We start from the raw sequence: 15,690 nt of genomic DNA on the forward strand, positions 1-15,690 counted from the left end.
CCAGAATCCTTTCCTAATGTTTGTTTCTATTTTAAATTCATTTATGCATACACTGGCATATTTATTTTTATGCTATATTTATATTGTTAAGATTTACCCGCCATGACCTTTTAGGGGATTAATACTTTTTTTAAAAAAAAAGGAATGAACATTATATACAAGTCTGATTATGTTTTTCATGTGTGGGCACCAGGCTAGGAATTCATTAAGAATGACACGTCCTTTTTTTATTTCTGACAGTAATAAGAAAACTGAAATTGGAAGTCATGCACTTTCGTCTAAAGCAGGTGCACAGGGTAAAAAGAAGAGTAAACCAACACCATATGCCTCACAACAGCCCAATCCTTTGGACCAAACTTGTATTCATCCAGAGTCTTACAACATTGCAATGAGGTAAGCAGTGGGAAAGCTTTTGAACCATTGACACTGTCAGTTTTCAAAATGAAAGTACTGATTTTTCTGACAACAAACTGCTCAACCTTTTGAGATAGGTTATATTATATTAATTTGATGCATTGTCCCCTTTCTTCAAGAAAAGGGTATGCTTCAGAAGTTCTTTACAACTGAAGGGTTTCAATTGGTGTATTTTACCTCTTGCATACATGCAAGTTTTAACTTTTTAATCTTGGAGGGTTTTTTGGTTTTCCTGTTGATTTTTCACTGAGGAAATCAATTAATTCTAAAGACTTCACCAGACTTTCCTTCCATGACCCTGTCATCTTTATATCACCACTTAGCCCCTCACTGAGGACACTTCTCTCAATTTCCTTCTGTTTGCCAACTCTCTTTATGCCACACACTTTCAGTTTGGACTTTCAGTTCACAAGGTGTGGAGACAAATAATTTTTTCTAAATGTCTAAAAACGGATTTATTTTTTTTTTTCTACCTTGCCTCCATACATTATGCAAAAGGCCATAACTAAAAAAATAATTTTATTTATTCTTAAAAATAATCTAATTTAAATGCCATACAAATTCGTTAGTGGTATTTTAATATCTCTATATCACAAGAACTGCTTTTACATTGTTGCTTATGTTCAGCATGTGGCAAACAAACTTTCTACTTAGTGAATTTTAACCACCAGAATTTGTTTATTTGTGTGAGCATACACACAAGTGGACAGACATATGTGAGCATGGTTCTTACTATGAGCCTTTAAAATTAAATTCTAATATTGCGAGATCTAATTAAGATGTAAAGATTAAGTGCCCAAATGCATGAACGCCATGGTGGTTTTACTAAGTGACCTTTGGCTAAAAGAGGAGAATAATTTTTCTATGGGTGCCTCTGGTTAGGGGATACTGCAGCTGCTAAATGCTAGTATAAGCTGTGATCTTTTCTATCATCAGCCCTGGCTGAAATTAGACTCTGCTTGTCCTCTTGAGAAAACATTATCTCCTACCATAAACTGGCATATATTTATTTTTTTAAGTGATTTGCAGTGAACAGATTCTTTTCTTAAAATGTGCTGGAGTTAATTTCAACAGTAGCTAGATGCTTTAGAATTTTTATGACCTCGATTGAGAATATTATTCCTGGAGAAAGAGTCATGCTTCCTGTTTTATGAACAAAACCATCTTTAAGCCTCAGAGAGATGTGCTGAATTTCTGAACTTATGAAGCTTAAGTTTCTTAACTAAAAAAGTCTTACAGGACCTTGCATTTTTAGGACACCTTCCCTACAGTGTGTGCTCTGTTCTCTTTCCAGTAGAGACAATTGCATATACAACTTCCTATGAATAGATCTGCGTGTTTTCCTTGTGGTGGGCATGCAGTGCACTTTTGTTTTCATCCTCTCCCTGCCAGTTTATTCTACTTTGGGCCTGATTCTAGGGCCACTGTGCAATTGCCTGCTAGAGTCCATGTTCTTTGTGTAGTGTGTAAGTAACTTTGGTTTCTCCTTTTTCACAACCAGTTCCCTTTTTTTCTTATGCATCAGGATTTGTTACTAGTTCTCTGCACTGTGCATAGCTGTGGAAAAAAACAGGCAGGGTCCTGATCTTAAAACAATCTTACATTAATAGGTGGCTTATAGGGTGAGGAAGCTTGGTCACTTCTACTGGAGATTATTCAGAGTAAGTCAATGTAATAAAAATAAAAAAAAAAGGTTATTCAAAATTAATGTTGATTTTTCAATATTTCATTCAATTTAAATATCCAGTAATCTGCATTTGGTTAATAGTCCATTTAGCTTTTCAGCACTAGTACACTAATAAAGTAAATTGGTAGAAGTGTTCACAGTATTACCAGCTTTGCTTAAAAGCTCATTTGGAAAGATTGCTTTAGAGAGCAGAGAAGCATAGCCAGATAATGATGGAATGCTACAGAAATGTACCTACGTACAATACCATCACAAAGTTGGTCAGTAAATAAAGAATTATGACACCATTTCCAGAGCAGCACAGGTGACTTATATCTAAAGTGGTGAGTGGGATTATTAGTGCATATGGTAGCTCAGCTATTCACACAGAGTTGAAATTCTGGACACAATTTTAGTAGGTATCACAAATCATATAATCGTGATTTGAAATTTGGCTGTGAACTGAGGATTAGCACTATTAGCACTACAGGCCTGTCAGTCTGACCTCGGTGATGGGGAAGGTTATGGAGCAGATCATCTTGAGTGCTATCAAGCAGCACATACAGGACAACCAGGTGATCAGGCCCAGTCAGGATGGGTTTATGAAAGGCAGATCCTGCTTGACAAACCTGATCTCCTTCTATGGCAAGGTGGCTGCTTAGTGGGTAAGGGAAAGGCTGTGGATGTTGTCTACCTTGACTTTAGTAAAGGCCTTTTGACACCATTTCCTGCAGCATTCTCCCTGGAGAAACTGGCTGCTCATGGCTTGGATGGGTGTACTCTTTGCTGGATAAAAAACTGACTGGATGACTGAGCCCAAAGAGTGGTAATGAGCAGAGTTAAATACAGTTGGCAGCCAGTCACAAGTGGTATTCTCCAGGGCTCAGTATTGGGGCCAGTTCTGTTTAATACCTTTACTAATTATTTGGATGAGGGCATCAAGTGCACCCTCAGTAAGTTTGCAGATGACACCAAATTGGGTGGGAATTTTGATCTGTTTGAGGGTAAAAAGGGTCTACAAGAGGGATCTGGACAGGCTGGATCAATGGGACGAGGCCATTTGTATGAGGTTCAACATGGCCAAGTGCCACCTCCTGGACTTGGGTCACAACAACCCCATGCAATGTTACAGGCTTGGGGAACAATGGCTGGAAAGCTTCCTGGCAGAAAAGGACCTGGGGATGTTGGTCGACAACTAGTTGAATATGAACTGGCAGTGTGCCCAGGTGGCCAAGAAGAGCAATAACATCCTGGCGTATAAGAAATGGCCAGCAGGACTAAGGAAGTGATCTTACCCCTGTACTCGGCACTGATGAGGCCATACCTTGAATACTGTGTTCAGTTTTGGGCCCCTCACTACAAGAAAGACATTGAGGTGCTGGAGCATGTCCAGAGAAGAGCAACAAAGCTTGTGAAGGGTCTAATGAACAAGTCTTGTGAGGAGTGGCTGAGGGAACTGGGGTTGTTTAGCCTGGAGAAAGGGAGGCTCAAGGGAGACTTTACCTGTCTCTACAACTACTTGAAAGGAGGTTGTAGTGAGGTGGGTATCAGTCTCTTCTCCCAGGTAACAAGCGATAGGACGAGAGGAAATGGCTTCAAGTTGCACCAGGGGAGGTTTAGACTGGATTTTAGGAAAAATCTCTTTACCAAAAGGGTTGTCAAGCATTGGAACAGGCTGCCCAAGGAAGTGAAGTGGTTGAGTCACCATCCCTGGAGGTATTTGAGATGTGTAGATGCAGTGTTTAGGGACATGGCTTAGTGGTGGACTTGGCCGTGCTAGTTTTACAGTTGAACTTAATGAACTTAAAGGTCTTTTCCAACCTAAATGATTCTATGATTTAAAAAAAAAAAATAATTAGTATGTGTTTAACATCTGAACCAAAAGATAGTGGTTTGAGTCACAGGCTTATGCATGATTCAGAGAAGAGAGTGCCACCTATTGCACAGCCAACACTGCTTAGAAGGTACCTTGCTGGTTCTTAAAATGTGCTCAGGGTCAAACTCGTTGGGACCTGGGGAGCTGCAAAGCCACTGCAGAAATATGATGCGGTTACAGAGCAGTGTTACCTGTCATGTCATTTCTCTTTGGCTAATGTAATTACTTTAAAGTAAGCTTCCAGCTCTGCCGTTGTTCTGTTTCTCACCAAACACTTTGCCTTCCTAGACTGAATTTTCAGATGAAGTATTTAGATTCAAGAGTGTCTTGTGGGTATTGTACCGTACCCTTTTTTTAATGCGAAAGAATATCAGTTGATATCAAAACAAATATAAAAACACAGTAACAATATCTGCTAATGGAACACCAAAACTAATGAGTGTAACAGCTGTTTGTGTAACTGAATCAGTCTTTTCTGTTTTCTTTGGGCTTTTCCTCTTTTGTCTGTTGTCTTATGTTTATGACTATCTGTACACAGTTTGATGTGGAAAAAAAAAAGTCTTGAAGTGCTTTCTGTGCTTTCTATGAATCTACTTTATGTTCAACAGTATTTTTCTTTTTCTTGCAATCAAAAGATAGTTCACTTGAAAGCTTGTTAAATATGAAGGTGGTAACTTTTATGGTATAGGTTGTATTAACATGCACTAGCTTGATACCACAAAACGGTGTGGGGAAGGGGCAAATATATCTGATGTTTTTTCATTGCAAATAGCTGTTTGAAGAAAAGAAAATACAGCTCTGTAGAAAACTGCCAAAAGCCAATAAGTGTAGTATTAAAAATTAACACTGATTACATAAGGGCTAAATATAAACCAGACATCATCCCCTCAAGCAACTAATGCTATAATTTAACAATGATTATATATTTAAAATTACTTTTCAAAAAAAACCCGTATGAGCTGTTAAGCTTCTAACTTATGGAAAGGCTTTCCAAACCAATTTGCTGTCTAAATATGAATTAAGAGAAAATTTTACTAGGAATTCAGACTGCATGGAGGATTCAGTCCAAAGCTTACTGGGGCTGTTGACAAGTTATATTGACTTTGATAGGCAGTGGATGGGACTGGGTTTGTCATTCCCTTTTGCTGAGCCTATGTTCATGAGAAAGCTTATGAGAGCCCGAAGATCAAATCATGTTCATGTTGTTGATTTGAGATATCTTACTGAAATTCAAAAGACTAGGTTTAAAACCTAGTTGAAAATTCTTATAATTTAAGTTAATACACATAAGCAAAATTGTCACTGTTAGAGGTGGGTTAGAATCAGTATTTAATACATATATTTTTAAACAAAATAAATTTTAAAGGAGTTCTGTTGGTTTGCTGCTTTCAAAATATTTCTTCTTACTTTTTCTGTGCTTACACATAACTTTGTCAGGCACCATGTCAAGCTCACAGGTGGATCTGTGCTACCAAAGGGCAGAATCATTGTCTTGATGATCGGCAGGTTTGATTCAAGACATCAAAATACAGTATTACATACCTCTTACCACAGAAATTGAAGTGAATGGAATAGATGCTGCATAAATGAGTCATAAAGGCTTCCTCATGCACTGTCTACCATATCTTGCCATGAGAAAGTAGTTTGTGAAAATTTTATTGTATTAAAAGTTTTTATGGGAAATTACATTTATTTTTAAAGAAAATAAGATGGTGATTTTTATCCACCGCTTCTATCCAAATTACCCAAAAGCAGCAGTCCACATTACAGATTTATGACATACAAAATTATCAGTTTTTAAAACAATGTTTTTGAGGGATAGAAGTTCATCAAAATTTGAAACCACTAATTTTCTCTTTCTGAACTTTTTTGTAGCTTGAAAGGCCAATCCATTAAAAAAAAAAAAAAAAAAAAAAAAGGTTGAAAGAATTGCTCCCAAGTGGTGACTTAGGTTGCCAAGCTTTAGGCTGGAGCCAATTTTTATGGCTGAATTAGAAACCCCTGAAAAATAGGGTTTTTATAATGGAAACACTGATGTAATCTTTACTACAGTGGCACAAATGGTGCTGGTATGATTGATTTATGGCATTTAAACATCTTGACTTAAAATCTGTACAATTTCTGTAAAATAATTGGAAAACATCCTACTGGTGATTTAACACACTCTGCAGATCACCAAAATGTTTTTGTTAATGGCTTCCACACTGTCAAGGCTTGGCTTTGTCATGTGCAGAGATGAAGCTTATAAACACCTCTAAATATTATGAATCAGAATTTCCCAAAAGTTAAATAAAAAAAAAAAATCAATCAGACTTTGTAGGCAGTGTATTTTCCTGCAAAGCAGAGCTGTTTTTTGAGTTTCTGAAAAGTCTATATGTGAGAACCAGTTTATAGTGGCAGAATCTTCAACATACAATTAATAAAACATGTAGAGCATATCCAATTTCTTGGTACATATTGTAAAAGAACTGCTAGAAAAAATGAGGAAACATTTAGGAAGTCCCAAGAAGTTACAACCAGGTTATGCTTATAAACCAAAATGCTGGAAAGAAAATGCAATGCTTTTTCTTTCTTGTACCACTCTGCTGGGTGCATTTGGTTTCGTATGACTGAATCTTAACATTTACTGATTTTTATTTAAATCTCATAAAAATACTCTTTGTTAAGGGTTGGCACTCAGAACATGTATTTGCTGCTCACAGATTATAGCATCTGGCAGACAGGTTGTATTTCAGTCTGACTTCGAAGTATTTTACCAATATTTATCAAAGATCTAAAGGTGATTTAGCATAATGCAGGTGAGGATCTTCCTTGGATAATTACCCAGGTTTAGGGCTTTGACTGTTAGAGGATAGTACTGCTCACTGCAGTTGGTTCTGCCTTAGAAGTTTTTGACATACCGAGCGGAGTGACTTGCTGTCAAGATTCATGTCTCGCCCTGCATTGGGTATTGATAATGCTGCTTGATGTCTCCAGAAGGACTTCAAAATCTCAAGATGATACAACAAAGCACTCATTCATGTGCTTATTCTTCACCAAAGTAAAACAATTGGATTTGATGTTCATTTCAGAAAAAGTATTTACATTGATACTATTTTATATTCTGTTGTAGATGAACTGATCATTTTTCAAGTATCTGTGGTATTTCTGTTACTGTTTACATGGGTGGATGTAGCAGCTGATCTGTAGTATCTCAGTTGCTATGCTGAAAAGCTGTGCTTTCTAGCTTTGAAGGCAAATATTGACATGTAAGAAAATGCAGAAGAAAAACTGCTGATTAGGGAGAGACCACCAGAAGAAAGAGGAATTTCCCTCCTGCCCTTTATGGAACTGCACAATTGGCATTTCCAGCTCTCTGCTGGGCTGGCTTGCTTCTGTCCAGGTCACCTAGTTGTCACTGAGGAACTGAGGCAATGCTTAAGGGCAATAGAAATCAGGAAGGGAATAGTTACTTGGTATCATGTTTGAGCAATGAAAAAAAGTTGTTGTGTTCTATTTAATGTAGCCTACATGTGAATATTTTACAGACGATAGTTTTTACTGTGGTAGGATGCCTTTCCTTAAATTCACTACAAAATCATCACAAACATCTTTTGTCCACTTCAGTAAGACTGTACTTGTATGTACACACATGTGTGTGTGTTTATTCAAGCTATTTATTGTGCAAAATAATACTTTACTAAAAAGTATTAAGTTCCTTTTTAAAAAGCCTAAAAAAAGTTAAGCTTAGTAGATTAATGGATCTTTATAACAATTTCCAATAGGAAATTACTAACCTGAATTAAGAACACTTGCAAAATTAGGGCCATTAAGCCTGATAAATAATAGTTCATATTCATCACTTTAGAAGGTCAGTTCATTCACAGGTCTGACAATTAATTTAGTAGCTGGCTTTTTAGAGGACATATTTTTAAAGTTATCTTGTCAGTAAATAGAGGAGCAGAAAAGGCTTTCACTGCTAATTGCCATCTGATAAAGACATTTTATAACTTTTCTGTGCTGGAAAATAATACAGTTAACAAGAATTATTAAAATAATTTGGAAAAAAAATTTCTCCTGTTACCACTTGATTTATGGGTCTCATATTTATAGTGTATTTTTCATTTGTTGAAATTTTTGAAACCTACGTATCTTCCTACTGGTTGCATTTTTAAAAAAATTATGATGGGGAGAAAAAAATAACTTTTTTATGGAATGATCATCTTTAACTGTAGTACTAATTCTTTGTGGATAACTAATCATGTTTCAGTATTTTATATCTCTGGTTACGCTTCAGTTATGTATTGGTAGTCATGAAAACAGTTAACAACAGCGTGCCTAATGGTATGGTAGCAAGTGGCTACGCTGCAGTGTAACTGTGTCTGAATTTCTTTTTTCATTTAGAAACTCATTGTTTCTTAGATTTCTACATACAAATTGTCATAAACTGAGTGCTTTCTGGTCTTCTGCATGAAGTCAATCTATAATATTAATAATTTATGCATTTGAGGAAAAACATATTGGTTAAATATTCTTATCTGGCTAAACCACATAAGTAGTTCTAAATATGTTTGAGACTTCAAGTTTCTGTGTCCAGCAACTAATTACAGAGAGTAATACACAGATAACGTTTGATGTATAATCTGCATCAGCAGTTGAAAATTGAGGATCGTATCACTAGTGAGAACAAGAACAGTCACCATCTGCATTATGCAAGTAATGCTTTTGCATTTCAAAACATTACTAAATGTCTGCATAATTTGTTTGCTACTGTCACAAATGTACATTTTACCTAACAAAGCACATGCTAATGCAAAGTTGTTTTTGTTTTCAGAGTGATTATGTTGCATTACCATTAATTCATGTGTGCACTGTGACAAGATGTAATGGTGTATCATGTTGCTCTAATGTAATGAATACAGTACTCCCAGCTCTTAAGTCGTGTTGCTGGAAATGATTACATAAAACAGAAAGACTGTGACTAAAACCCTTGAGAAGCTTTAGAACTCCTGCACATAAGAAGGTTTTTGGGGTGTTTAAAGTAACTTCATAAAAATTTACTGAAGGCTTTCCTCAGTTTTGCTCTTTTCTGACTGTTTTTTTTGCATTCCACTGAAATTTGCATTATCTTTAAGCATTGCAAGGGCTATGCTATAATTTTGTGCAGATGTGTATGTTAAGTGAACATGATGTGCTTATTTGTTACATTTATGCTACTTTTCTTTCTTTATCTGGGTAAGATGGATGAAATTATGTATTAAATAAAAACATCAGCCATGACCATTCTCTGCAGGTCCTATAAGACTGCAAAGATTACTTTTAAAACTAAGGTGGTTGACCAGGTTTCTGAGTATCCTCTAAATCTCAAAACCATAAAACTTAAAGTCTCTAAACCAGCTAAATTTCATTCTGTTCTGACTCTCCTGGCACTCTGGCAGCTTTTACCTGAGTTGATGCGCCTTGAACAAAAAGCTTGTGATTCACTCAAAACACTCAACATTTGAGGAAATAAGGATAGTATATCTTATAAGAATGACCTCACTTCAGAAATAAGTCTCATCTTTCCCATTTCCGTTTCTATTAACTTTTAGGTTTTATCTTTTTAGTAGCTAAACATAGCACTAGAACTACTGCAACATGTTGCTTAGTTCACATATGTAGCCAGGAAAATACTTGAAGGGCTTTCATTTTTTGCACAGGATCATTCATGTTATGTTGTACAGCTGGAACTGTCATTTACGAATTGAGTGAAATATTTCAAAGGTTGTGGTGAGATAGTTTAACATTATGAAGATAAAAATATGTATATTAAGGGAAACCTTTTTTTTCCCCCCATAGCCATACCCCAGTCTTAATACTGACTAAATCCTTGTTTTCTGACCTTGGAATAACTATTGAAGGAAGTTGTTGGGTTGCTTTTTTAATAAGGAAACTAACATTCTTAGCAAAGACATTTTAAAATAGAAACGATCAATATAATGTGCAACTGCTCAGTCAAACATTTGTGCTTTATATTGATTTTTTTTTTTTTATTCTAAGTGCCCTTAGGCTATGTTTGAGTGAAAATGATACATTAAATATATAACTAGATTCAACAGTATTTCTAAAACTACATCTGTATTTGCTAAACAATTGATTTTGATTGGATTTAATACATAAGTTTTACCAAAACCTAACCTAAAAAAGTAAGAATTTCTCAAAAAGAAATATAACGTTTCTATTAAAGATTATTTCTTCCGTGTGTACATGCATGCTGGACCTTAATACAGTGTTCTGTTCTGCCTATAATATACATTGTAATTCTGAAATATTCTTAAACAAATGCCTGATTTTTAGAACATAATTAATTCTGCTGAGGTTGGTGGGACTTGGGCACATGTTTAAGCATCATTTTCAGGTGGACCCAAAATTTTATTCTGAATAGTAACCATGTTAAGATGTTTAAATAACTATAATTGATAACATAAGGCTCAAACCTAGCACCTTTGTCTAGATGGGGAATCCTTTTTAATATCAGATAAATACTTTCACTGGGATTTCCAGAGGATGGGGGAGGCTAAGGAAGGAGTCAGGGGTGAAATAACTTTCATGAATAGTATTTGAGGGCTCAGGCACCTGGGGTTGTGTCCTGTTTTGGGCTGGTTTTCTTTCCAGCAGCCTGCATGTAGCATGGGCATTCTGATTGCATTATTCACACATTTGACAGTTTCGTACGTAACAGGGGTTCTTTTATACATCAGTGGCTGTTCCATGTGGTTGCACTTATTAGCAGCGAAACCCACCCTGTTATCGATTTACAAAGTGAATGCACTTCTGCAAAATCCTAATGGTGAGAAAATGTTGCTTGGTGGAGGTACTCCAGCTGAATTTCCATCTGAAGTGAAATAAAGCCAAGTACGTGAGTGTCAGCAAACCTGTTTATAGGGGCGGGAGGTAAAGCATACATTATTTAGAAGGTTGAGTCATGAGGCTGGTCGGGTTTGCCGTGTTACATCTGGCACGTCAGTCAAAGCTGGGGCAGCTGCTGCCTGTCACTAGTGCTCTGGTGGGGCGTTGCCTGTCCATTAGCATTAGCAGCCCTGAGGAGCTGCGTGAAGAGCGCTTTGCCTGCGCCTACACATGTTGTCTGTAGTACCATTGCAACCACTTCTAGTGCTCGTTTGAGGCCAGCAGAAGATGGCTTCATAGAAGATCTGATACTTTTCGTATATAGGCTCTTATTAGAGAAAATATTTGAGTAATAGTAGTGTTTTGTGGTTAGTTTATGGAAAATAAAAATTTTAATTTAATATTATAAACAATTTTGCATCTGTGTTGGTATTTATTTTTTCTCAAAACCACCTCAAACTACTTAAAAAAATTATGTCAAAAGTCGAAATACATTCAAAACAAAATTCAGTCAAAACTGAGATTAGTATCATCCACTGAATCTATTAATTTTTTTTCATACATTGCCATGTGAAAAATCTATGTGCATTCAGAAAATTAATGTGAAAATTATATCTATCACTTTTAAGTGCAAATATATGTATTTGAGCTAACAGTACACATTTTTCCAAAAGAAATTTAATTTTGTATTTCGGTGCATATAGCTCTTTATTGCTCACCACCTGAAATAATGTCAGTTGGGTTCCTCAGGTTAAAGAAAAGAAAACAACAAACCAAAAAAACACCCCACTGTGTCTCTTGCCAAAAGTAATACTAGCCTCAGGTTTTGACAAAAGCACAGCATGTATTTTTGAGGGAAGAAAAGAGGTTGAGTACCAGGGACTTTTGCTTTCTAAGGGAGCTGGAATGTCAGACCAAGTGCAGGGCATGAACCTGCTAGTCAGCACTTCTTTCGTGGCTTGGAGTTTACACCTGTTGTGAAGTAGGGATAAGGACAGGAAGGAGGGATCTCTTTTAGGAATTTGGAAGGAATGTTTACTCAGACTCTTTTACCTGTCTGCTATGGTGGAGAACATGCAAAAAACCCATGTGCCTCCCCTCAACAATAAGGGACATGATAAAGCAGGGTAGAAGGGGCTTATTCATGGTGATATGCAGAGCAGGGCAGTGGGACAGATAACTGAAATGTTTACTGGGAAAATGACAAATTATTTAGTACAATGTGACTCAGCTTCTGTGACCAGCATCCTCATTTTCATTGATTTATATACATTAAAGACTTGGTTTGCACTTTTAAGTCCTTCAGTAAAATAAGGACATCTATTCAGTGATAAATAAACATTGTCTACATCACTACAGGTAATAAGGACTAGGGTCTGCATGTGAATTTTTGTCATCAGTTCTCTGTGCTTCTCAACATATGTGCCAACATTGCTGAACTAAAACCTCAGTGCATTTTGGGTTTTTTGTTTTACATTTGAAAAAAGATATCATAAATCAAGACACATTTATTTTAAAGTATTTCTTTTCAGCCTTTTTAGATGGCCATCCAAATTTGTCTCAATCTGCAATGTGTGTATGTTTGTGACAATAGGGAAGGATAAGGGTGTTTGTGTTGTGTGACTGCTTTGACTTGATAATTTCCTAGTTTCTTAAAAACTAATTATTCTTAGTCATGAAGTTCATAGACAAGAGAAGTATTTTATGTCAAGTTTTTCTTGAATTTAGTTAAAGGTTCTTTGTAGTAATTTAAGATGTTTAAATGATCATTATTGGTTTACTAAATTGCCATTCATTTTAATTTAGATGAGAGTGACAATGTAAATGACAGTATTGTAGAACTTTCACTTATTTCTAAGGAACTTTCATGGTAAGACATCTTTCAGTCATAAACAAATTTGGTTTTAGCATGAGATTAAATAATCAGTCTGAAAAGTGATATATACTTTGAAATTTTGCTTCTAGTTTTGTAATCTGTTCGAAGAGATACATGTATGCAGATAGACTCTAAGTTTCCATGTATGTGTCTGACCAGTGATGAGTTGAGATGACATGCACTTGGGAAACTGTTCACTGTTCATATTTTATTATTGGAAGTTTCGTTTGCGCATCAATGCAAAAGTAATTAAACCCTCTAAATATAGCAACGGTTAAGTTCCCATGACAGGATGTTACAGATCTCTCTCTGTATGTTTGAACTTCGCAGGTTTTTATCTTTCATTGGAGGAAATGCAAATGACATAGGAAAATCAGATATGCAGCAAAAAGTAAATGGAGTAATTCAAAAGGAAGGTCTGGAAGGCACAGCCAAAAGACTAAATACAACAGTGCACACGCTGCAGCTGATCATTGATGGTCTGACTCAGCCTGAAGGCTTTGACATCCGGACAGGTAAACCTTTGTTTTGAAGGTTGTAATCTTGGTTTGATTGTTCTGTGTACTAGTTTTAAAGCTGTTTTCTTCTTTTAAAGTCAGAGGTAGATTTGCATGGATGTATAACTCCATTTGTTTTCTCAGGCAAGGTAAAAACTATATCATAGTCAGATGTTTCTTTCCAGCTCCATAGGTAAAGAGTGTGAATCCTGTCTTAAATCATGGCATTTTCAGCCGTAGGAAGGGGAGTTGTATGGCTGTTAACAGATGAAATAGTTTCAATATGTTGACTCTATGCTGATTAAATCTGTGTTGGCTCTCCATCACGGAGGGGAATGCTGAGACCAAGCTGAAACAGTAGTAATAAAGGTCTGTGGAGCAGTTACTGTAGTAGTGTGCAGTTCTGCTCTTTTATTGCACTAGATCCTGGAGACAAGTGTAATTGGAGCACATGGCGCATGACCTACCTTGGTTAAAACTTTGCAGTAGTGCTGAACAGTTTGAGGTGGAGGGGAAGAAAGATGAGGTAAGCAATGAAGTAAAACATCTGGAGATGCTAGTGTTTAATGAAACTTACAGCTGGATTCTCTTACAACAGCAAGAGATAAAGGTAGGCAGCAAAAATGCAGACTTAATAACAAATAATAAACTTATGCTTAAAAAACCCCAAACATCCTTGTTCTCCTTTTTTGGATTCATCAGTAGCTACTTTGCTGATTCTGTAAATGTTTCCCACTTGTGACCTTGAAAAAGTGTATTTTCTATGTTTTCATTTGTTCTGGTGGTCTCACATCTAAATTACAGTAGGAAAAACTTAACATATGAAGGTATAAAAGCAAAGGAGAATCTTCAGTGGAAATATTCATGCTCTGCTGATCAATGCATCCAGTGTTACTACAGACAGACTCCGTAACTGGAGTAGGCAGTCTCGTAGCCTGTTATAGTTGTAATTCATTGTCTTTGTAACCCTGCTAGTGACAGTCAGTGAGGAGATGCTTCACATCTAACAGGGTATAGGCAAATTGAATGGTTTGTACTTTACCATGATTCAGAAAATAATCTTGGTTTAAGATTAAATTCCCTTGTTCCCAACAGTAGAGATGTGATGTTAGGGAACTGCAGATGAAGAGTAGCATTCCTATGTATCCTCTTAAATTTAATTTAAATTCGATGTTGTTTATTTTTCCTGCATGATTTTAGTACAAAGGAAAATGGGAAGAATTATTTGGGAAAAGGGAAAGAAAAGCATGGATTTATCACACTATTTTAAAAATCTTTTTCTGGCCAAGGTCTTGCAAGGCATTTCTTGCAAGAAATTGTCTTTTTAACATAAAAGTTGAACAGCTAATCAAGTAACAGTAATGGGGGGGAGGGTGGACAGATAGGTTTGAAAACATTTAATAATATTCCCATAATTCCTCTGAGTTATCTTGTGCTCATTGCCCTGAATGGCTGTTTAGTTGCTTTTTTCATTGAAGTGCTACTGCACTTCAGTGTTACAAAAGGATTAGCCATTTTGGACTTGAGCACTTAGGTACATTCCTTCAGCAGAAAATTTGATGTCATTCAAATCCTATTGCTGCATTTGCCAGCTTGTGTACTCGATTGTGGTTTGATCCTTTGGTGGATTGACCCTGCCTGGATGCCAGGTGCCCACCAAAGCTGCTCTGTCACTCTTCTCAACTGGACAGGGAGAGAAAACATAATAAAAAGCTCATGAGTCAAGATAAGGACAGGGAGAGATCACTTGCCTATTATTATCACAGGCAAAACAGACTCAACTTGGAAAAAAATTAATTTATTACTAATCAAATCAGAATAAGATAATGAGAAAATAAAACCAAATCTTAAACACTTTTCCCTCACCCCTCTGTTCTTCTTGGGCTTCACTTTTCTATTGATTTTCTCTATCTCTTCATCCTCCCTGAGCAGTGCAGATGAATGGGGTTTGTGGTCAGTTCATCACATGTTGTCTCTGCTGCTCCTTCCTTCTTGGGGAGGACTCCTTGCACTCTTCCTCAGCTCCATCGTGGGGTCCCTCCCACGGGAGACAGTCTTCCACAAACCTTTCCAACATGAGTCCCACGGGCTGCAGTTCTTAACGAACTGCCAGCAAATCTGCTCCAACGTGGGCTCCTCTCTCCACAGGGTCACAGGTCCTGCCAGGAGCCTGCTCCAGCGTGGGCTTCTCACAGGGTCACAACCTCCTTTTGGTCACCCACCTGCTCCGTTGTGGGGTCCTCCCCAGGCTGCAGGTGGAGATCTGCTCCCCTGTTAACCTCCGTGGGCTGCAGGGGCACAGCCTGCCCCACCATGGGCTGCACCACGGGCTGCAGGGGAATCTGCTACAGCGCCTGGAGCACCTCCTCCCCCTCCTCCTTCACTGACCTTGGGGTCTGCAGAGTTGTTTTTCTCATATGTTCTCACTCCTCTCTTTGGCTATAGTTGCTGTTGTGCAGCAATTTCTGCCCCCTGCCCCTTCTTAAATACATTA

The 15,690-nt window shown here is 37.0% G+C and overlaps 1 protein-coding gene across 1 annotated transcript in view; it reads left to right on the forward strand.

Annotated features, from left to right (window-relative positions):
- The window catches only part of SRBD1 (S1 RNA binding domain 1), a 130,941-nt gene that overhangs the window by 113,189 nt on the left and 2,062 nt on the right, over nucleotides 1-15,690 (forward strand). Inside the window, exons 21-22 of the mRNA XM_026846115.1 lie at nucleotides 241-393; nucleotides 13,030-13,214. Of these exons, the coding sequence (XP_026701916.1) occupies nucleotides 241-393; nucleotides 13,030-13,214 (338 nt within the window). The remainder of the gene's footprint in view (nucleotides 1-240; nucleotides 394-13,029; nucleotides 13,215-15,690) is intronic.

The sequence above is a fragment of the Athene cunicularia genome (genome assembly GCF_003259725.1).
Source record: "Athene cunicularia isolate RWA chromosome 3 unlocalized genomic scaffold, athCun1 chr3_part1, whole genome shotgun sequence".
In the NCBI taxonomy this organism is placed as follows: domain Eukaryota; kingdom Metazoa; phylum Chordata; class Aves; order Strigiformes; family Strigidae; genus Athene; species Athene cunicularia.